We start from the raw sequence: 24,706 nt of genomic DNA, 5'->3' as shown, positions 1-24,706 counted from the left end.
AACCATGCATTGATTTGAATAAGAGACTGGAATATGAATAGGAGAGAGTCTGAGTAGAAGGATCAGTAATAAAAAGTAACAAAAACAATACATTTGTAGCTTTACAGAGCATTTGTTTTTTAGAAGGGGTCAGTGACGACCATTTGAAAGCTGCAAAGAATCAGAAGATAAAGACAAATAACTATAAAACTATAAAAAACAAATAATGAAAACCAATTGAAAAGTTGCTTAGAATTGGCCATTCTATAACATATTAAAAGTTACTTTAAAGCTGAACCACCCCTTTAATAGGGTCCTATTTATCGTTTGTCATTTGAGCTGAAAGTTTATACTGTTAGTATAGTCAATATTGTTATCATGACTTAAGAAACTAGATACATAATGTTAACGTAACAAAACAGAATTCTGCTGTATAGTCATGACTGCATAACTATTATGTAAAAATCTTGAAATGAAAACAAGTTATAAAAAAAAATGCTGTTTCTGAGGCAAAACCAAGAAATGCAGAAGAATTGTGGAATGTAACCAGACGTTTGTTGACTCTGTGTAACACCTTCAGTATGTGCAGCAGTTCTCAGAAACAGTACAACTAAATATTAGTTCAGTGATTCAAAGGAAAGCAAAATCGTGAAACACTTTTCAGTTTTAAGGACATGTCAACCCAAAAAAATTGTGTTTTGCCTAATAAAAGAAAACATGATTCTAAGCAATCAGGCAATAGACATTCCTTACAAATATTCTAGTTATTTGTATCTGTATTGCTATTGAAAAGCATTGTTTGTCAGTAACTTTCTAGTCTCTGCCCTGGTGGCTCTGGCTTTTGAAACAATGTAACACAAGCCAACAGATTGACATAACTATCTTGCTGGAGGAAACTGGCTTTTGCAACGTTTAAAAAGTAACAACCAGGAGTTAAGCAAATGTTGCTTTAAGTAGCAATTACATTTACAAATAACTTTTAAAGCTCTGATCATTTTTAATAAATTCACATTGGAAAGTTGGGTTTTCTTTTATTAGGCAAAACATAATTTTTTTGTTTTGACATGTCCATTAAGGATTTTAAGCTTTATTCACATTTAAAATGAAATTATTTATTATTCTTATATTAAAAGCAAACAGCTCCCATGTATCTATGCCTTTAAACAGCAAGTACAGTATGTTGTACCATACACATATATTATCCAATGTCATATTTATGTTTTTATAATGGTTTTTGCATCTTTGAATGTATTTAAGGGACCATCTGAACATGTCAGGCCCTTGTGATGCCACCGAGAGCTGTGTTTTAATGTAAGAAGAATAAAGGATTTAATTTTTATTTATTTGGTGTTGATGCTCAACTTTTTCTCCCTGATTATGGTGTAGGCCGGAATGACCCTCCTTGGATCAAAAACTTGAACTGAATGTGACATCACTGTAGTGGGGTTCAAAATCATCAGATATAAAGCATCCTTTAACAATAGTTAATCAATGTCGCTGTCTAATATAAGAGTGGAATTGGGAACACTACATAAGTTGAGGACAAAGCATTCACATTCTGATGCTTGAGTTAAAAAATCGTCTACAGGTATGGGACCTGTTATCCATAATGCTGTGGACCTGGGGTTTTCTGGATAACGGATATTTCCGTAATTTGGATCTTTATACCTTAAGTCTACTAGAAAATCATGTAAACATCAAATAAACCCAATAGGCTGGTTTTTCCAATAAGCATTAATGGTATCTTGTTTGGATCAAGTACACTGTACTGTTTAATTATTATAGAAAAAAAGGAAATTATTTTTAACAATTTGGAATATTTGGTTAAAATTGGAAGATGGCTATTCTGTAATTCTGAGCTTTCTAGATAATGGGTTTCCGGATAATGGATCCCATACCTGTAGTTGGAAAGATTATGAAGTTTTCTTGCCCCTCAGCTGTTTTCTTAAATGTAGAACAGTAGTATACAGAAAAAGCAAAGTTCTTCAGAATGTAAACTTGTGAGAGGCATGGCATGTAATCCCCATTGGTAACTTTAAGAGCCTAATGTCACTTTTAATATTGAAGTTTGTCACTATATGGGGTTACTGTCTCAGACCACAGAAACAGCTGTGCACTGTATTGTTAGAAGTGTAATTTACAAACCTGTTTGCAATAAAAATAAGTTATTGGCAAATAATATGTAATATCTGGTTTATTAATATGCATCTCATGATTACATTTTCTATAAAATAACATATCTCCTTTTCTTGTTTAAATGCTATAAACAAACCATAACACATCGAGGCAATTGAGAGTAATTATTTGGACTCTCAAAGACAGAAAACTCCACAGTATCACAGAATGATATTATTTTTCATTAGTATCATTTTCAGACGTTACCAAAACATAGGGCTTGTTAATGAAGACAAGTGCAGTGTACAAAGTGCAATTTTGGATGCAATTTGCCCAGTTGTTTACCAACAAATCCAGTGTCACTGAGGGCAAGAGTTATGTCTGCCGCAATTGTGGTCAATGCATGAAAATAAACACAACTGCACCCACAACGGTTATTGTCTACTTGCGTACTTTCGCTCTGAGTTATAATGATGTGCATGATTCACTGGGTGAAGTCTGCTACACATATTGAGGCAAGCTGCAGAGGGAACCCTAAAATGACTACAGTGGTGATAGTAGGGTTCCCCTACATCAACAGGTCCATCTGCATGTAATCAATAGGAGGCATGATGGATGCACTGGTACTAAACGCAAGTACTCCTTGAATAGGTATTGTGGTGTATCATACTCATATTTTAACAGGTTCACTTGCAAAGTGATATTGGAAAACATTTTCAAATATTTACAAAAACAGAAGATAAAATATGCGGTACCACAGAAAATAATCTTATAACAAGGTTGGCTGACAGATAAAGATTAGAACAGTTATTCAGTATGTTTTATTTCTTAAAAACGACCTGCTCTGTCATTCAGGTCAGGGGGATGCGCTACTGTCAACTCTCCTCAGGCGGCAGCGCCGACCAGGTAACCAGAACTGCTCCTGATACCATTAAAAGCCAGATTTCCAATTTTTAAACTGTAAATTTGGCTCTAGTGCAAGAGAAGCTCCACTGCACTCTCTGCACTACCAATGCTTCCCCCACCAGACTCAGCGAAAGAAAAGGTAAGCTAGAGTGGCAGCATTGCAGGAGCTACCATTCCAGGTCATAATAAGTTGAAAACCTATGATTTAAACACCAATTTAGTACTAGATGTCAGTTAAGCAGACAAAGCAATATTGTGCATTTTATATAATGTGAGATCCTGCTATAAGTAACCAGGATATTCATCTGTCTTTGTTTTATACAATGAATGTAGTAAAATATTGTTTTCAATTGTATGTTAGTTATTATTTTTATGTCAGGTATAGAATGTTTCAACACAGGAAAGGATATTATTTTAATCAATATGCTGTAAAAATGGTTAAAAATAATAAATAAAAAAGATCTTGATTAGCTTCCCAAAGGATCACAATGTCCACAGTCTTTTCTCACCAGTACATTTATAAACAAAGGCATCCCTTTCTTTGAATCAGTTTGCATAGTTCAGTTTGTGGTATGCGTAGCAATGAGTTAGGATGTCCTTATGAGAGGACCCCTTTCTTCTTCTGTACCCTAATGAGGAAAAAATGAAACAAATGTCCTTAAAACTTTTCTTTTTAAAAAGAGAATGAAAAATGGTTCAATGGATCCACTGACTCGTTTATGTGTCCCTTCCTTAAAGGGATCCTGTCATCGGAAAACATGTTTTTTTTCAAAACGCATCAGTTAATAGTGCTACTCCAGCAGAATTCTGCACTGAAATCCATTTCTCAAAAGAGCAAACAGATTTTTTTATATTCAATTTTGAAATCTGACATGGGGCTAGACATTTTGTCAATTTCACAGCTGCCCCTGGTCATGTGAATGCTTTCTGGCAGGCTGCTGTTTTTCCTTCTCAATGTAACTGAATGTGTCTCAGTGAGACATGGGTTTTTACTATTGAGTGTTGTTCTTAGATCTACCAGGCAGCTGTTATCTTGTGTTAGGGAGCTGTTAACTGGTTACCTTCCCATTGTTCTTTTGTTTGGCTACTGGGGGGGAAAAGGGAGGGGGGGTGATATCACTCCAACTTGCAGTACAGCAGTAAAGAGTGATTGAAGTTTATCACAGCACAAGTTACATGACTTGGGGCAGCTGGGAAATTGACAATATGTCTAGCCCCATGTCAGATTTCAAAATTGTATATAAAAAAATCTGTTTACTCTTCTGAGAAACGGATTTCAGTGCAGAATTCTGCTGGAGCAGCACTATTAACTGATTCATTTTGAAACATTTTTTTTTCCCATGACAGTATCCCTTTAAATAATCCAGCCCATTATAAAGCTCACTAGCAATATAAAAAACAAACAAAACAGAAATTGATTTAAAAAGTAAATGAATTGCCACTGATGTAGCAAGCTAATATTACACTATTTGCCCCAGGTGCATTAGCAACCAATCAGCAACTGGTCACCTGTTTAAAAAAATACATATTATTTCTTGCTAAGGGTTACTGCTTCTGGAAAAACTTAGTGCCTTTTATTACACATGGTGGTTAGTATGGCACATCACATTGTAACATAGTAGTAACATAGTAAGTTAGGTTGAAAAAAGACACACGTCCATAAAGTTCAACCTTTTCACTCTATTTTAACCTGCTTAACTGTTAGTTGATCCAGAGGAAGGCAAAAAAACAAACAAAAACATTTGAAGCCTCTCCAATTTGCCTCAGAGGGGGAAAAATTCCTTCCTGACTCCAAAATGGCAATTGGACAAGTCCCTAAATCATTACGTGCAAAATTGCTAATCTGCAGAAAAACAATGAAATTAGTTATGCCACTACAATCTTCATATTGCCACATTAATAATACTGCATACTGATACTAATACTGCATAATTTTCTTTTTTTTTTAAGACGCAGAATGTATACGGTGAGTTATAGGATTGTGGCTATGGACACTGGTGATTTTAAAATACTGTGTAGCAACACATACTAACACATACTGAAACATACCTCTTCTCTGTTTCTTTTTTGTAGACAAGTTAGGGCTGTTAATATAAAGGCCAAAATAATCCCCAACCCCATTATAATAAATGGGATGTTGGCTACCATTCTTCCTTGTAAAATAATCGATCTGAGTTTCTCAGCAGATTTATCGTCAATTAAAACGCTCTGTAAAAGGAAAAAGAGGTTTATTGTTTGTTAGGGGAAAGGAAGAACTTCTACCATGCTGATTCCTAAAAGACCTTTCAACTATTTTAGTTTAACAGGATACTGACCCCAACACGCTGCAAATTGGAGCAAATGTCCTAGTGAGTAGTGTCAGATTGCTAATAATTTAGAATTACTGGGCCTGAAGTTAGTTTTCAGCAGTCACAAATTAACCAACAGAGTAAGTTCCCACACCATGAAACTAATGGATAGATTCAGGGCTGCCATCAGAAATCACAGGGCTCCGCACAGCAGTATGAAGGCCACACAAGACACAAACATTAAAACATTAAGTGCCCCCCTACAAGTTAAAATAAAGAACTTTGATGCCCAGGGCCCCCCAAGTTTTGGTGGTTAGGGCCCCCTACAAGTTTAAAAAAAAACATTGGTGGCAAGGGCCCCTACAAGTTATTAAAAAAAGCATTATTGTCCAGGGCCCCTATAAGTTATTAAAAAGAAACACATTTGGTCAGGGCGCCTACAAGTTATTAAAAAGAAACACATTTGGTCAGGGCCGCTACAAGTTATTAAAAAAAAAAAACACGTTTAGTCAGGGGCCCCACAAGTTATTTAAAAAACAAAACAAAAAAAACACACACATTTGCCCAGGGCCCCAACAAGGTAAAAGAAAAAAGAAAACTGCACTTACCTTAGCCTGGGACCTCAGGTGCCGGTATCTTCAGCCTGTGCTGTTCACTGATGGCAGGGGCCCAGCTATGCAAGTAAGTGCAGCATGATCGGGCCCCCTTAACTCCCCAAACCATCCGGGCCCAGGATAGCAGTACCCCCTGTCCCCCCCGGATAGATTTATTTTTGAGTTCTGCCATGACTATGGGGGTTTTTTTTTTTGAGACTATGAATTTCAGAAGTTTTTAGAGGAGTTTTAGAGTGAGTTTCATACTGTGATTTATATAAATTGCAGCAAAACGAGAATGTTAAAATGTATAAATGTGCCATAAAAATGCCGGCTGCAGTGGGTACATGTCTTACAAAAACAAAATGGAGGCTAACCAATGCACTCATTCTTAGTGGTTGTGTGAAGATCAAAAGTAATTTAGTAGGCCTCAAAAGTCAGGTCAAGCAGTCTGCACTTGCTAATAATGGGTTAAGCTTAATGCTTGCTGTTACAATAATAGAATTAAATGCTTGCAAGGGATTAAAAAAGGAATGGAAACTGCTTGCAAAGGCATTTGGAAATTACCTAGGGATATTTTAATAGATCAGACATTTAATCATATATTAGAAAAGAGAAGTTGCTTAACTGGGCAACAAGTGTCTGAACAGATGGCGTTGTGTATCAAAAACCAGTAAATGATAACCATCAAATATGTATGTGGTTAACTAACCTATGAAAATTATTGTGATACGTAATCAAAAATGCTAATGATGTTTGATCAAGGTATAAACATATATGTTATAAGGAAGGGGAAAAATCTCTGTCTGGACCTGTCTGATTTGCTGTATTGCTAATCTGCAGTTTGTTGCACCTTACAAATAAATCTATCTTGTGAGTTTGTGCATTATCCGTGTGTCCAGAGATATCAGTATCAAACTCTTCAGTTGCAGCATTGGTTTGTAATCGCCAAAATGGCCAAGAATAGCCCTTGTACACACTATGGCCAATATTGGTGCTTGATTTAATGTACCTATACAGGTATGTGATCCGTTATCCAGAAAGCTCTAAATTATGAAAATCTCCCATAGACTCCATTTTAATTAAATAATCCATTATTGGTTTGATTTTATTTGAAATGATTTCCTTTTTCTCTGTAATAATAAAACAGTACTTGACCCAAACTAAGATATGATTAATCCTTATTGGAAGCAAAGCCAGCCCATTGAGTTTATTTAATGTTTACATGATTTTCTAGTAGACTTAAAAAGACACTGACACCAGAAATTAAACCTTTATTTACATCTATCATGACATTGTCCTTGCCTGCTGTCTATAATTTTGCCATAAAAGCATTAGCCCAATGTTTTTTCATTACCCATCTGATCCCCCATGTTCCCTATGAGGAGTATTTGAGCTTCAGTAGTCCATTAGCATTAGAAACTCTAACAGACAGGTTAAGAAGGGACAGTCAGGTTGGCAAAACAGTCAGGTTTAGGAACTTCAAGTGACAATTACTTACAAAAACAGACCTATCATCAACATGAACTATAGGTAATTTTTACTGTACATTAATATTTTGAAGAATATGTTTTTAGTGTCAGTATCCCTTTAAGGGGGCATATTTATTTAAAGAGTGAAGTTAGAGATCACCACAGTCCACTAGAGTGAAATTTCACCACTCTCCAATCATTTCTATGGAATTTTTAATGGGTGAAAGGGAAAGTTCACCCTTTGATAAATACGCCTTTAAAATCAAATACAGGTACGGGACCTGTTATCCAGAATGCTCGGGACCTGGGGTTTTCCGGATAATGGATCTTTCCGTAATTTGGGTCTTCATGCCTTAAGTCTACTAGAAAATCATGTAAACATTAAATAAACGGGGGCGTGGCTACAGGCTCGATGTGAAGAGACGCACTTGTGTGGAGCTCCGGTGCCTGAACTTCCATTAATCCTGATTTAGCCCATAAAAACCGACTAAGAAGTGGCCAAAGTGGAGCAGAGTGTGGAACAAGAGCCGCTAAGACTACTGATGGGGCAAAACCGAGCGCAAAAACGGGCATCTGAGGCTGCTGCGAAGCTGGGGAAATATGCCCGCGAAGGTAGAGCTGCGCAAGATGGTGCTGACTATTCCAGGCATACCTCCCCGACAGCAGACCATCCTAAATCGCGTTCCGAAACGGCTGAGTCGTCACTATCGGACCTGCTGGCGGAGATACGGGCCACCAGGGATACGTGCATGATGCTAATTACCGCCAAAACGGATGAGATTAAGGTGGATCTATCCATCATCCGGCATGATATGCAAAAGATCCAGGAAAGAGCGAAGGCCGCGGAGCAGAGGATTGGCGACCTGGAGGATGTGCGCTTACCTCTGCCTGAAAAAGTACAGCAACTGCAAAGAGACTTATTGCTAGCCCAAAACAAAGCAGACGATATGGAAAACCGTTTACGCAGAGCAGAGCTTTGTGGGCTTTCCTGAGCAAGCTGAGGGGACGAGCCGGAGCAATTTCTGGAAAGATGGCTGAGAGAGATCTTTGGGGACTTGTCCCTATCGGCCTCTTTTGCGATTGAAAGGGCTCACCGGATCCCCACGAGACGTGGACCACCAGGCACCCCTCCAAGGCCACTCATTGCTAGACTCCTCAACGCGAAGGACCGGGACAGGATCCTTAAACAAGCAAGGCAGAAGGAAGCCATGTCCTTTCAAGCTCACCGTATTTCAATATATGCCGATTTTTCTCCAGAAGCGAAGGATGCAGTTTACGGAATGCAAGAAACGCATGCGGGCCCTTAACCTTCAGTACGCAATGCTGTACCCGGCAAAGATGCGTGTCACTCTGGATGGTACTACGCAGTTCTTTCAAACGCCTAAAGACCTTAGCGACTGGCTGGACAGGCGGAACCTGAGGGAGAATAACAACCCAGCTCAGCACCAATGACAGAGATGACCTTTGCGGATCCCTTCTTCGCTCACTGAACCAGTAAGGACCCTTACTTTCATACAGCCTGCTAGCAGCTTGCACTGTAAGTACTTTTATCCTTATACAGCCTAGCGGGAGGGGTATTGCAGGACTTGGACTTTCTACCCTGAACTCATGGTTCGACCCGCTTCTGGAACAATTCAGAATAATATTTCTTTATTTACAGTTGAACTCTAGCCGGGGAAATGTATGTGTTTGAAGGCCAAAATATCATAGGGGCTACTACCGGCTGCTTCAGCGGGACACGAAGGGAGGGCACCTCACGTGAGGTCATTCTACAGTTGTTGTTTCAGTTCACCGCGCATTTTAGCACACTGCACTGGCTACCCCAGTTATGTTTACAAAAATTGTTTCGGGATTAATTCTACCTACAAGTTGGGGAGGCGGTAGAAGGGGAGGAGGGAACTACAGGGGGTTCAGGTATGTTAATACTATAATTAGTTCTCGTGAATTCATTGCTCAGGTTTTGGGAGATTTGACTGAGAGATGTATAATTTTTGTCATCCGAGCGAACCTACCCTTCCTACGACCACCATGACCACCACACTTATTAGCTGGAATGTCAGGGGACTTAATTGTCCCATTAAATGTAGGCTAGTTATGGATTACCTCAAGCATAAAAAGATAGGTATAGCATTGCTTCAGGAAACCCACCTCACAGGCAGCAAAATCCTAGCCTTAAAAAAACCCTGGGTGGGTTGGCATTTTCATGCCACTTATAACACATACTCCTCAGGGGTAGCAATAATAGTATCTAAACATGTACCCTTTCAGCTTCTAGACCTACGATCTGATTGTAAAGGCAGGTTCCTGTTTTTGCATGCTAAGATTCATCACCGGGAGTATATTATTGCCACCCTGTATATCCCCCACCTTACAACTCCACCTGTATTCTGCAGCTGCTGCAATTTATAGCGAAATACCCACGAGCTAAGGTGATAGCGACAGGGGACTTTAACACTCTTCTAAACGTTAAGTTGGATAGGCTCAGGATAAGGCATTATGAGGGGGTTGATCCACAGTCTAATCTGGCCGAGCTAACAAAAGGGACAGGCCTCACTGAAGTATGGAGACATTTCCACCCCCGCTCCAAACAATACTCTCGGCATCTCACTCTGTCCTCTCTCGGATAGACCTGGCCTTCGCCAATAGCTCCGCTTTAGTAGACCTGAGGGGAGCTGAGTATCTGCCCAGAGGAATAACTGATCATGCCCCCCTTGAACTGGTGCTCAATGTTGATCAAGTACAGCACACTAAGAGATGGGCCTTGAATCCTATTTGGCTAATGGTACTTGATAATAAGAAAGGGCAAGAATCCGCTATAGCCAAATTCTTTTCTCATAACTCCCAACAACTGACAGTAATCTACTCTGGGACACCTTTAAAGAGTTTTTAAGGGGATACCTGAATAAAGAAATTATCGCACATAAAAGGCAGGCCAGGCAATTCCAGACTTCTGTGGAATTAGAGGTCTCGCAGGCAGAAACCCTTCTAACAGTATACCCATCACCCCAGAATTGTGCATAGCTGAAACAGTTGCAAGACAAATATGCTAAGCTTATGTGGGAAAGATCTCACTATAGTCACCTATTTACGAAGGTTAGGATACTGGAACAGGGTGAGAAGGCAGGCAGGATGCTGGCTTTGCTTACTAGGGATTAGTCAACACCTCCCATGATCACACAACTTAAGGCAGGGGATAACACCCTTACTACTGACCCCAAAGACATCAGGCAAAATATGGTAGCTTTTTATGCAGATTTGTACCAATCTAAATAAGACCCAGAGGGTAATACAACTGAGTCTTTCCTCACAGGCTTACATTTTCCAGTACTCCCAGCAGAAAGTATGGAATATTTAGATCAACCCATTTCGACGGAAGAAATACAGGAAGCTATAGGGTCATTCCCGGTAGGCAAGGCCCCCGGAGCAGATGGAATCCCTATTGAATTCTATAAACTTCACTCTGCACAACTAGCCCCCCATCTCCTAAAAACTTATAACTATGCCTCCCAACATAAAAGTCTCCCGGCCTCCATGTATGAAGCCTCCATAATCCTTCTCCCTAAACCAGGGAAGGATCCGACTTTACATGAAGCTTATAGGCCCATTTCCCTTCTCATTGCAGATACAAACATTTTGGCAAAAATCTTGGCTAGAAGGTTAGGGAAAGTGGTTACACAATTGGTTTAGGGTGGATCAGACGGGATTCATCCCGGGGAAAACAACGGCGCATAACATCAGAAGGTTGATGCTTAACCTCACTATGGAACTCCAATGTAGGGCAGAGGGCAATAGTAGCCTTGGACATTGACAAGGCATTCGATACTGTAGTTATTTATGGAAGGTATTATCCGCATTTGGGATAGGTCCTCACTTTATCTCACTTGTCCAGTTACTATATGCAGCCCCTACGGCAGCCCTACGAATTAATTCATTGTTAACCCCAGCTTTTGCCTTGACTAGAGGTACGAGGCAGGGGTGCCCCCTCTCCCCACTATTATTTGCCTTAGCCATCCTCGAATATCAGGCTTTCAGATACAGGGCAGGGAAGAGAAAACACAGATGTATGCAGATGACACGCTGATTTACTTGGGGGACACCCATGCCTCTCTCACTGCTCTTCTGGACACGACTAAGGTTTTTGGAGAAATCTCTGGCCTCAAGACTAACCCCTCAAAGTCCATTATATTTCCCTTGGACCCAGAGGTGGGGGATGGAATTAGGGCAGATATACCATTAATGAAAGTTCGGCAATTCACATATCTAGGGGTTAAGGTGGCCTTGCCGGTGTCATCTTATTATGATCTTAACGTAGCCCCCTTATTGCAATGGGTTCAGAGTAGATTTCAAGTTTGCGCCGTATACAGACCATTAAAATGATTATAGCTCCTAAACTATTGTATTATGGCACACCCCCCTTACAATACAGAACCGCTTCTTTCTTGACCTGGCTACTATCTTTAGACGGTATATCTGGGGTACCTCCCGAAACAGACTGACCTTATCCTCACTCTGTAGACCGAAGGATGAGGGAGGACTGGCGTTACCTGATATGCACCAGTAATATGTGGCAGCACAACTCTCACAATTGTGGTCTTTGAAATCCGCTGGGCCAGGGGAAGCTGTGTATCAGCTGTGGCAGGAGATACTACAAAGTAACCTACCTACTTTTTATGCCCTAACGGCTATAAACCCAAAAAATGCTATGCTTTCTAAGACCAACCCACTCCTACGATTGCAAAGAGATATTGTCACAAGGGTTCACCATCTAACCAACCCGAAGGGCCTAGACCCGTTTACGACTTTATGGTATAACGCTAAATTGGCTGCGAAAAAGAAGAACTTACACTCGCACACCCTGGCCGTCCGAAGTCACACGAATTCCAGGTGCTAGTGGAATTGGACAACCTCAAAAACAGCGTAGACAGAAGACACACCAGCACAACGTGGATAATTCTAGCAGGATTTAACCTTGCTCGTTTATTTGCGGATGCAACGTTTCGGGGCGTAACTCATGCTTGAGAAAGGGGTTACGCCCCGAAACGTTGCATCCGCAAATAAACGAGCAAGGTTAAATCCTGCTAGAATTATCCACGTTGTGCTGGTGTGTCTTCTGTATAACGCTAAATTGGCCCCATTAGATAAACTTGTAATTCCGAGAGTCTGGATCGAGGCAGGGATCTACAGCCTAGACCAGGTATTGAATGAACAAGGTATAATTCCATTTGATACTCTTAAGGAACAGTTCTCCATCCCCTCATCCCAGTGGCTGACATATCACAAAATGAGATGGGCAGTGAAAAAAGCACTCAACCGGGTAATTTTAATTTACAGAATACACCTGTGGCTGAGGTAGACAGGACCAACCTAGCCACAAAATCTCTAATTTCTGTAAAGCCCTACAAACCATTAATCTACAGAAAACCTCCCTAAAAGTAAGAGACCGTTGGGAGGCAGATCTCTCACCATTTACTGATGAGCAATGGGAACAGGTACTCCACACTCCTCTTCGGATTTCTCCTATTTATAAGTATAGGATATTACAATTGTACTTTGTACATAGGGCCTATTACTCCAGAACAGTACTACATAAAATTAATCCAGAAATCTCGCCTGAGACGTGGTGAGGCAGAGGGCACAATTTTACACACTTTCTGGGCTTGCTCAGAAATTGTACCCTTCTGGGTAGCGATACAGAGCCGTATCACAGGGTTGCTAGGGTTTGAAATACCGTTGGATCCCAAATGGTACTTACTGGGTATGGACCCCCCAACACCTCTAACGAACCCAGCCCACACTATGGTACACAAATTACTCTTCTTAGCATGTAAAATCATTGCCCACACTGGAAAGCCCCTGACCCTCCTTCCTACCAGATGTGGCTGAAGTCGGTTCAGGACTTGATGAAATGGAGGATCTGATTGCCAGGAGAAAGGGTTCTACTAAGGCTAACACCACTATTTGGCAGCTATGGATTCTGGAGTATGTTTGAGAAAGCCTAGGGAGTCGGTAGGAATTACCTAAAGCATGGTATAGTTAAAGTCTGCTAATCCTGTGGTACAAGATAGCGCAAAAGTTTTTCAGGTACGAACCATCTCCAGGTCTAATTATGGGCTACAGCTCGTCTCATGAAATTGCCATTAGTTTGTCATTGTTGTCAATAAAGATGTGAGTTTACAGTGTTCGAAATATCCGTTTCCTAGTGAAAACTCTTACTTTCAGTAAGTGGAGGCACAATGCATATGACAGTCATGTATTTATCTTTTTGGTCAAACTTCTGTGCTTGCAAGATGTCTAGACCCAATCTGCGTATTGGGTAATATTCCTTTTTATGTGTACTGAGCTGTGATATCTGTACAACTATTTTTTTCTCAATAAATCTCACTTGAACAAAAAAAAAAAAAAACATTAAATAAACCCAATAGGCTGGTTTTGCTTCCAATACGGATTAATTATATCTTAGTTTGGATCAAGTACAAGCTACTGTTTTATTATTACGGAGAAAAAGGAAATAATTTTTAAAAATTTGGATTATTTGGATAAAATGGAGTCTATGGGAGACAGCCATTCCGTAATTCGGAGCTTTCTGGATATCGGGTTTCCGGATAAGGGATCCTATACCTGTACAAATGAATGGAGAGTGGTGGAATTTCACTCTAGTGGACTGTGGTGATCTCTAACTTCACTCTTTGATAAATATACCCCAAGGTTTGAAGATCCAACGTACAGAAAGATACGTTATCCAGAAAAACCCAGGTCCCGAGCATTCTGGATAACAGGTCCAATACCATAATTATTTTTTATTTTATACACTGCCTGCTGCTAATATATAAGGGTTGTATGTTTTTATTGATATGCTGTAGGGAAATTAAAACCTACACTTATCTATTTTAAGTATATGCCTCAAAAAATTGTTTCCTTCGAGAACCCTTTTTAAAGGAACAGTTCAGTGTAAAAATAAAAACTAGATAAAAAATGTTTCTAACATAGTTTAGTTAGCCAAAAATGTAATCTATAAAGGCTGGAGTGGCTGGATGTCTAATAGAATAGCCAGAACACTACTTCCTGCTTTTCATCTCTCTAACTCTGAGGTAATCAGCGACTTGAAGGAGGGGCCACATGGGACATAACTGTTCAGTAATTTTGCAATTGATCTTCAGCATGCAGCTCATATTTAAAAGCAAACAGTTATTACACATGTGGCCCCCTCTCAAATCACTGATTGGTTACTGCCTGGTAACCAATCAGTGGAAACCAAGAGAGCTACAAAGCAGGAAGTAGTGTTCTGGCTATTTTGATACACATCCAGTGACTCCAACCTTTATAGATTACATTTTTGGTTAACTAACCGTATTGAAAATATTTTTTATTTTACAGCCTATCTATTTACCCAGTTTTTATTTTTATACTGAACAATTCCTTTAAGGGTATTAACACACGTGGAGATTAGATGTTTTGTAAGGAAACGTTGAGCTACTTTGGGAAACAGAAGCAAGGCGTATGTTTTCCCATGGGCGACTTACATTATTTCTGATGGGAAAGTATTTGCGGGAGATTAGACCGCCACGGTATAGGAAAATGATCAGTCATATAAAAAATTATTAAAGGCACTTGTGTCAACATGCACTCCTTGCACTTCGATATTGTGGGCCACTGCCTTCACGGCTATTAATACACATGTACCCTGGAGGTCTTGCCACCTCTGAAGCAGGTGGTAGCTAAGGGGTTCCTAGAGGTGGAAAAATGCTGCATAGTGGGTAAAAGCACGGCAATTATCTTTTGAAGTGCACTTTACAGACTGCTTCTGTAGTAAGTCCTCTCTTCTAGAATGGGTATGCACCTGTGCTAAGTACACCCTTTCTGGAAAATGTGAAGGTGTAATGACTGCTTTCAAGTCTGGATTTGTCGGAAGGTCACAAAGGCCTAGAGCAGCAAAGCCTTAAGGGGCATCATGCTGCCTGCTTGCCACATTAACAAGCACTTAATATGCACTGGGGACTGCACCAGTTTCCTGTCCCCAAATGTCCTGTCCCCGGTGTGTCTCCAGTTTTCTTTTTTTTGTGTGTGTTTGTGATCGTTTTTATTGTTCCATTGAACTTCAGTAAAAATATAGAACACTTCTCTGTATTGTTGCAATTTTAGTACACGTGCTGCCAAAGCGAGCACTCATGTTCTTTCTTGTGCACGTAAATATATGCACATGTAGCGGGGGAGAGGCAGCATGATTCTTACCTCATTGAGGTGCATGACAGGGAAGAACAAGGTCTGTATGTCTTGTGTAATGCTAAATAGATAGAAAAAAACATACATAAGTCATACACAAAGTTATTTCTACAACCAAGGCCAAAGAAATCCTTATTCTATTATTTTCTGCTTTCTTTGACATTTTTTGTACACTTCGGGGCACATTCACTAAGCTCGGGTGAATGAATAGAGGGGAAAAAACTTGATTTTCGAGGAGTTTTTTGTGCTCCTCGACTATCGAATTGGCGTAAATTCGTCTGAATAGAATGATTCGAATAGATCGATCGTAAAAACGCTGCGACTATTCGATAGTCGAAGTACTGTCTCTTTTAAAAGTCATTCACCTGCCTACTTCGCCAGATTAAACCTACCGAATTGCTTTAAAAGCCTATGGGAAAGTTTTTGATCGAATAAAAAGGCATTTGATCGATCATTCGATTGAATGAAAATCCTTCGATCGAATATTCGATCGCTCGACTATTCGCCGGGCGAATATTCGCCCATTCGACAGCGCGTAATTTCGCCCGAATTCCCTATTCGATTCTATTCCCCAGTCGAATTTCGAGGGATTTAACCCCTCAAAATTCGACCCTTAATACATCTGCCCCTTCATATTAGAATTTACCAAAACAAGGAATAGATCACCGGCCAGTTTGGCAACCAATACCAGTGGTGGCAGCTCACTGTCATTTTGTCAATGCGAAGATTTCCATTTGCATTGTTGGCAAATTTGGATGTACATCAACAAAATGTCTATATATCTACCCAGCTTTAGGCAAATAAGACCAGATTCTAGTTTCTTTTGTTAAAGACAATAGCTAAACAACAACAACAACAACAACATTTACTTCAGGCTTTGAAAGATCAACAGTACTATAAATATAATTTTTGCAGTTGTGCACATAATCATATTGAACCATATTAAAAAAAAAAACAGTTTATCATTCAAGAAAGTGTCTCACATTTTATGTATCTTATAGGCAGATCTGGTGTTAATTTAGGAGATATTGTCTTCTCATAAATGAAATCTGCGCCTTTATGTTAGAAAAGATACAGTATATGTAACAAGTTAAAATTATTAATACAAGTATGGGATTCATTATCCAGAAATCAGTTATCCAGAAAGCTCCGAATTACGGAAAGGCTGCCTCCCATTATAATCAAATAATCCAGATTTTTAAAATTGATTTCCTTTTTTTTTCTGTGAATTGATTTTCATTTTTTCTCTGTGATAATAAAACAGTAGCTTGTACTTGATCCCAGCTAAGATATAATTAATCCTTATTGGAAGCAAAACCAGCATATTGGGTTTATTTAATGTTTACATGATTTTCTAGCAGACCTAAGAAATGAAGATGCAAATTACGGAAAGATCCGTTATCTGGAAACCCCCAGGTTCCGTGCATTCTGGATAACAGGTCCCATACCTGTATCTTAAACAATGTTGCAAAAGTCTTAGTTCCTCGGCAAAGACAGGTCTGTTAATCAGCTGCCTTGTCTTACATTGTATCAACAGTTTGAGCCATCAGGGCTCAATAGGAAATAGGAAAAAATTGTAATGAATATATATTGTAAAGTTGCTTAGAATTAGGGTTTCTTATATTAAGCAAAATGTTATTTTCTGGGTTGACATAGTGTACAATAGTACACCCGAAGAGGTTAGGGTTAAGAAACAAAGGTTTCCAAATTATAATTGGCCACATTCCAAATCTAATGAATTCCCAAGCCAAAAGAAGCTACTGATGTTGCCGCTCCAGTTCATGCCCCAGGGTGCAAACAATATATTGAGGACCATTTATCAATGTGAATTTTTTTTTACTCTTAATAAATTAGATTTTAATCACAATCCAAATGGTATATTATTTATAAAAAATTTTGAACATCTAAAATTCGATCAAAATAGTCCCAACACGAAACTGAGTTTTTACCAAAAATCCCAACTCCGAAATTCGAACCTTAGTAAATGTGCCCCATTTTACTGATGTATTCGTATTCTGCATGTTTAGAAAAAAATAAATAAATAAATGATTACTTCGGTACAGCTTTTCATGGTAATTGTAAAAAAGTGGATTAAAGGAAAAATCTACACAATTGTATATCACTTACGCATAAGTATCAATCTTTCGGACATAAACATTCACTTGCATTCGTTTGGCTGCTTGAATTAATGTCCCAGTGAGCTAAAAAGAAAATGGAACAAGTTATCACACATGGCATTTTATTGCCATAATAGAAAATTATATTTGTAACTGTATTTCGAAATACTGGAACAAGCTAATGCTATATATGTTCTGTTAAGGTCTCAAGGGGACAGATTTATCAAGGGTCAAAGTGAGAATTTTAATTAAAATAATTCGAATTTCGAGCTATTTTTGTGTACTTCGACTAGGGAATAGTCCAAATTCAATTTGAAAAAATTTTGTAAATTAGACTTCGACCATTCACCATCTTAAAACTGCTGAATTGCTGTTTTAGCCTATGGGGGACCTCCTAGAACCTATTTGGAGTCGGACTAGTCCCTGGATCAACTTGTACTATGAGATATCTCCCATAACCCTGTATTCCGTCACTTGGTAAAAAGCAATCCAACCCCTTCTTAAAGCTATCTAATGTATCAGCCTGTACAACTGATTCAGGGAGAGAATTCCACATCTTCACAGCTCTCACTGTAAAAAACCCCTTCCGAATATTTAGGCGGAACCTCTTTTCTTCTAATCGGAATGGAATCTGCAAACACTGATACATTACTTACTATACCCTCCCCTAAGTCATTAATGAACAAGTTAAATAAAAGTGGACTCAATACTGAGCCCTGAGGGACCCCATTAAGAACCTTACTCCAAGTAGAGAATGTAACATTAACAACCACCCTCTGTAGCCGATCCTGTAGCCAGTTTCCTATCCATGTGCAAACTACTTCATTAAGCCCAACAGACCTTAGTTTAGAAAGCAGTCGTTTGTGGGGCACAGTATAAAACGCTTTGGCAAAATCCAAATAGATCACATCTATTCCCCCCCCCCACTGTCCAGCATCTTACCTCATCATAAACAGCAATCAAATTTGTCTGACATGACCTATCCTTCATAAAGCCATGCTGATTGCTGCTCATAATGCCATTGACTAAGACAAAATTTTGAATGTGATCCCTTAACAAGTCTTCAAATAATTTGCCCACCACAGATGTCAAACTTACTGGCCTATAATTGTCAGGCTGAGATCGTAATCCCTTTTTAAATTTTGGAATAACATCAGCTTTTCTCCAATCCATAGGCACCATACCAGATGAATGTGAATCTGAGAAATTCAGAAATAGGGGCTGATCTAAAACTGAACTAAGCTCTCTTAGAACCCAGGTGTGTATGCCATCAGGCCCTGGAGCCTTGTTTACATAATTTGTATTAAAGCTTTATGAATCATATCCTGAGTCAGCCACTGACTAGATTGAGCTGAGCGATTAGTGCAGCTATAAAGTGAGCCTGGGAACTCAGACTCCTCCATTGTATACACTAGAAGAACTGATTTAGCACATTTGCCTTTTCTGTATCTGTTACAACCATGCTGGTACCATTATTTAATGGAGCAACACTCTCTCAACCTGCATCTTTTTACTATTAATATTTTTAAAAAACTTTTTAGGGTTAGTTTTCACCTCCACCGCAATTAACTCTTCATTTCCTTTCTTTGCCTTCCGGATTGCTGATTTACAACATTTATTACAGTGTTTTTATTCATTAAATGCAGCTTCTGTCCCAACATATTTGTAGTTTTTAAATGCCTTTCTCTTCTTTTCTATTAACTACTTTACTTCTGTATTAAGCAACATAGGTTGATTCTTAGAGCTTCTACATTTACTCCTTAAGGGAATAAATTGAGAACAGTAATGATTTAATATAATTTCAAATGACAACCATTTCTGCCTAACATTATTTATTTTCCTCCAGAATTCTGTTTGTAATCATATGAGCATTATAAACAGTAACATGAACATTTTTTTGGGGGGGTCAGTGATCCTTTATGATTCAGCATCAGTAGCAAATGCGTCCGGATGAATCTTTCAGATGCATTTTGTTTTGATTTTCTACAGCAGCTACTGGGCTGCTTTCACTGAGGCAACTTTGGAGCGACTATTGAAAATGCATCGCCGCATGTGCATTAGCGCCGGCGACTTTGCATTGTAGGCTATGGGGAAAAACGCAGAGGCAGTTCGGGGAGATAGTCGTGCAAAAGACGAGGCGATTAGTCGCCAGGTGACAAAATCTCCCCGAATCTCCTCGTGTGGACTAGCCCTTACAGAGAGAAGCACAATGGATTTTTTTAATGAATAGCAAATCTCCTAATGGCTTGAATGAAGGCTTTACCATTATTCCATTTTTATGAGTTATATCATAATTAGAGAGTATATTATCTGTATACATGTATATAATTATTTAAAACATATAATTTAGAACATTAGAAATCATATGCAATTTGACATTCTTTGAATGATTATTGATGTATGTATGTTAAAATCCTAGTAATATTAGGCAAGTTTTGGGCTACACACACATTGATGTAAGGGAAATGCATGTGTGCTTGGATAAGGTAGCGAGAAAGGGTGGAAGAATCCAAAAGCCTTCCGAGTAACTTTGTGTAAAATTTTATGACCGGAAGTGACGTCCAAGAATCTCGCAACGCAGTGATATGGAAGACGCCATTAGAAGCCTATTTAAGCCTAAAAAAGACACATGCCTGACACTTATGACTAATGAAGCTGTGACAACTGCGAAAACACTTAGGGTGGCATAGGTGGACGGTGGTGTGGCTAGCTCCCACTTTTCCCCTACGTAGATAGGCAGGAATTACTCGGGGGAACAAATGGAAGGGTGGGAGCATGTGAACTAATGGGACTTACACTTAGCTATTTTTAGCACGTACATTTGTAGTGATTTAAGCCAATAAAAGAGGTGTATAACCACCAGGTTTTTACATATATGTATTTTTAGGACTATGTCCAGCACTGTTTTGGAGTGGCAAGACAGTGAGTGTGTCTTAGGGTAAAGCGCATGGCTCAGCACGTCTCAAGGGTGTGTTATATTTTCCATTTTTGCTTCATTTGACTATACCATCAGACATATTGAATATACCATTAATCAAGGACTGACTGCATTAAGTGCAAGTCTCCTTAGGTCTGCTGTATGAGCCATTTGTTGACTCCTAAACCAATGATCAGATCAGCATGATTTGGCCCTTTGCCAGCTTTAGTCAAGTGTGGCTAAAGGATTTGTTCAGTATAAAAATAAAAACTAGGTAAATAGATAGGCTGTGCAAAATAAAATATGTTTTCAATATAGTTAGTTAGCTAAAAATGTAACTATAAAGGCTGGTGTGACTGGATGTCTAACATAATAGCCAGAACACTTCTTTCTGGTTTGCAGTTCTCTTGGTTGCCACTGATTGGTTACCAGTCAATAACTTGAGGAGGGCCACATGGACCATAACTGTTTGCTTTTGAATCTAATCAGCATGCTGAGGATCAATTGCAAACTCACTGTTATGTCCAATGTGTCCCCCCTTAAAATCACTAATTGTGTTCTGCTATGTTAGACATCTTCTCCCTCCAGCCTTTATAGATTACATTTTTGGCTAACTAACTATATTCAAAACATTTTTTTATTTTGCGCAGCCTATCTATTTATCCAGTTTTTATTTTTTACACTAAACTGTTAGGTTTGTTACAAAATATGACAAAGGGCACTACATCTTGCACATAAAATAGCTTTTTTTTTCTTCTTTATTTTTTACAATTTACAGTTTGTCGTCTTTTTTAAATCCATCATACAGAAATGTTCATCTAACCTCTACTTCTGCTTCTACTCCCAATATGGCTGACAGCACATAAAAATGCAACTTACCGGGCTTAAGTCCAAAAAGGTCATATGATGTTCCTTAATTGGCTTAATACCTCTTATGCTCTTAATAACATTTTCATCAGCTTGGTAAAAATGAGGAGAGGAGAGTATTATAGGAGCACCTGTTAAAAATAATGAATGCATGAAATAATGAATCTCAAAGTACATTATTTGTTAGTACAGGTATTGAACCTGTTATCCTGGTTATTACTTTTTAAACAATGTTGCAAGTAACAATGTTACTACTTACTGCTCACTGAATTCTCTGGCTTTGCAGGGGAGCCAGCAGAGCACAGTACACTGGAATGGATGAAATTGGAATGCCATTAAAGGAATTGTTCAGTGTAAAAATAAAAACTGGGTAAATAGATAGGCTGTGCAAAATAAAAAATGTTTCTAATATAGTTAGCCGGAAATGTAATGTATAAAGGCTGGAGTGATTTGATTTATTACATGTCAGTCAGACACTACTTCCTGCTATTCAGCTCTCTTGGTTTACACTGACTGGTTACCTGGCTACCAGGCAGTAACCAATCAGAGACTTGAGGGGGTGCCACATGGGTCATATCTGTTGCTTTTGAATCTGAGCTGAATGCGGAGGATCAATTACAAACTCATTGAACAGAAAAGTACCATGTGGCCCCCCTTCAAGTCGCTGACTAACTCAGAGTTACAGAGCTGAAAAGCAGGAAGTTGTATTCTGGCTGTTTTATTAGACATCTGTTCACTCCAGCCTTTATACATTACATTTTTGGCTAACTAACTATATTAGAAACATTTTTTATTTTGCACAGCCTATTTATTAACACAGTTTTTATTTTCACACTGAACTATTCCTTTAAAGTGACCATAATCCCTCTATGTATAAAGCACATAATCCTGCTACAAAATCCTTTGCTGGGCTTTAGATTCCAAGTAATATACCCCTACATAAAGAACTGTATGTGTCAATGGCACTTTCACTTCAATAAGAGAACAATATTTGTAACTAAAAGCAAATAATTACTGCAACAGGAAGAAAAACGAAAAAGATAGTCTAGGGAAAACTAAAAAGGTTTATGTACAGTTATTCTACCACCGTAACACACAAAGTTTTAGTAAAGCGCAGAAGTACCCTGCTTGCAGATGCTGACGTTCAGTAGGCCAGATGGGAGGCAATTTCCTGCTGGGACACAAAATCCTTCATTCTGCGGGTTGACGGACACATTGGCAAAAACACTTGCTGGTGGAGAAAAGCGAAAGACTGATATATCCTTGATGTTCTCACTGCTTTCATAAACAGCATAGATGGATCTGCAACACCAAAAGTAACTTCAGGTATAACCTAGGCAACAAAATAGTATAGTTTTTCGAAGAATGTCCTGTAGCTAACCACCAGTGGCATAGTTGGAGGTCCATTTACCCCAATTTACTTGCTGCCTCAGTCACAAGTTTCATAATCTCATCCTCATCACCAATATTTCTCTATCTATGAATGAAGTATTATGAACTTGTTCCTAAATAATGCTTTTTTTTTTAACTACTTTTATTGTGAAAAATTAGAAATTTTAGAGTCTAATGATTAATTTCCTGGTTCCTAGTGCAGTCCCAATCCTGTACTCCTTGTAGTTTCTCTTCTCAACTGAAAATAGTGTTCTGCAAATAGCAGCTGTAGATATCAACTTTAATGTAGATTTTGCTTTCATGTCACCTTTAAAATATCTTGCACCTTCAAAGTGTTCAAAGAGAAAGGAAAGTGGTTTATACACCATGGGGATCGGTTGGTGGCCTCCATGTGGGGGGGGGGGGATGGTTATGAAAGGAACTGGAATGGCATATAGTTCATTATTACTTACCTACAAAGGTCTGAGGAAAACATGTAAATCTTATCATCCTTGTTTAAAAGAGGGTGGAAGGATGTGCCATCTGTTCCATTTATCATATTGCATGTTTCTGTGTTCCACCAGTCAAGAGCTCTGTTACAAAAACAAAACTCAAATTAACAAAGAAGGATTTTCTTTTGAAAATCGTAATGTCCCACTGTATGTAACATGTCTCAATGAGAAAGTAATTAATTAATAATGGAGAACCAAAACCCTAATTATAAAAAAAACCCTACACTACATGGACCCCTCTCCCCAGCCTAGCTGTTACCCTGCTGCCCCTAACTCTTTACTTACCTCTCTTTGCAGATTCAGCACAGCAGAGCTCATAGGCGCCATCGTCTTCTCTTCGATTTCCTTCAGGAAGTAAGTGCCATAACGGCGCATGCGCAGTTGGAGCAGTTTTCGGGTTTTTAACAACCTTGCATGCTCCGAAATTTATGGAAATTGCCGAATCGCCGGAAGAAGACCCGAAGATTACAGAAGAGCCGGAAGATGGTGCCCGTGAGCTCTTTACTATCATAAATATATGGTCCCATTTACTATGTGTAGTTATTTAGTATCACTTACTAATCTACAACGGAGTGTTTGCATATGGGTAAGTTTATCCTGCCATTCCAATTCCCTCCTGTCCAAAAAGCCGTAGTTCGGCCTGTAACAGTCTTTTTCTTGCTTCCCATAAAAGTGTCATCCATACATTGTTGGGTTTGACAGGGGTAACTAACAGGGGTCTTCTGGTGAGGTAATTTAAAAAGATTAAATTATTGTGCACCAATATTTTTCAAGCCATGCTTAAACAATAATGTCAAAGTTTTTAAGTAATTAAAATATAATATACTGTTTCCCTGCACTAGTGCAGTTGGTGTGTTTTCTTTAGAAAGACTAAAATAGCTAAGCTGCTGTGTAACCATGGGGGCAGCCAATCAAAGCACAGGTAAGATAGCAAATAACACTCTGTAGAATACCATTATATTCTATTAACATTGTATGCTATTACAGAGCTTATCTGTTATGTGCTAAGTAATCTGTGCCTTTTCTTCTTTTTCAGCTTGAATGGCTGCCACCATGGCTATACAGCAGCCTATTTATATAGTATAGTAGTCTTTCTAAGGGCCCTTACTCACAGGCGTTTAAAGCTGCGCTCCCCTGCGTTCCGGTTTTATGTGTTCAGCCGCATGGGAGTGCAGGAGTAGACGCAAAAAATTATTTTCAATGCGGCTGTACTCACACAGACGCATGTAAGCGCCGAACGCAGGTTGGGATGCAGCATGTTGGCATTGAAAAGAATTCATCGCCTCTCCCCTGCAGCTGAAAACATAAAAACAGAACGCAGGGGAGCGCAGTTTCAAACGTCCGTGAGT

General features: G+C 39.0%; 1 protein-coding gene across 1 annotated transcript in view; it reads right to left on the bottom strand.

Moving 5' to 3' along the window:
* Nucleotides 1-2,155: 2,155 nt before the first annotated feature.
* The window catches only part of scarb2.S (scavenger receptor class B member 2 S homeolog), a gene marked incomplete at its 5' end in the record, with an annotated part of 36,698 nt that continues 14,147 nt past the window's right edge, over nucleotides 2,156-24,706 (bottom strand). The window contains 7 exon segments of the mRNA NM_001094777.1: nucleotides 2,156-3,629; nucleotides 5,050-5,208; nucleotides 15,583-15,634; nucleotides 17,701-17,774; nucleotides 21,487-21,605; nucleotides 22,598-22,776; nucleotides 23,319-23,438. Of these exon segments, the coding sequence (NP_001088246.1) occupies nucleotides 3,588-3,629; nucleotides 5,050-5,208; nucleotides 15,583-15,634; nucleotides 17,701-17,774; nucleotides 21,487-21,605; nucleotides 22,598-22,776; nucleotides 23,319-23,438 (745 nt within the window). The 3' untranslated portion in view covers nucleotides 2,156-3,587.

Source organism: Xenopus laevis, chromosome 1S (assembly GCF_017654675.1).
Source record: "Xenopus laevis strain J_2021 chromosome 1S, Xenopus_laevis_v10.1, whole genome shotgun sequence".
Taxonomy (NCBI): domain Eukaryota; kingdom Metazoa; phylum Chordata; class Amphibia; order Anura; family Pipidae; genus Xenopus; species Xenopus laevis.
Note: the sequence above shows the minus strand (reverse complement) of the source record. Positions and strands in the feature narration are given on the sequence as shown.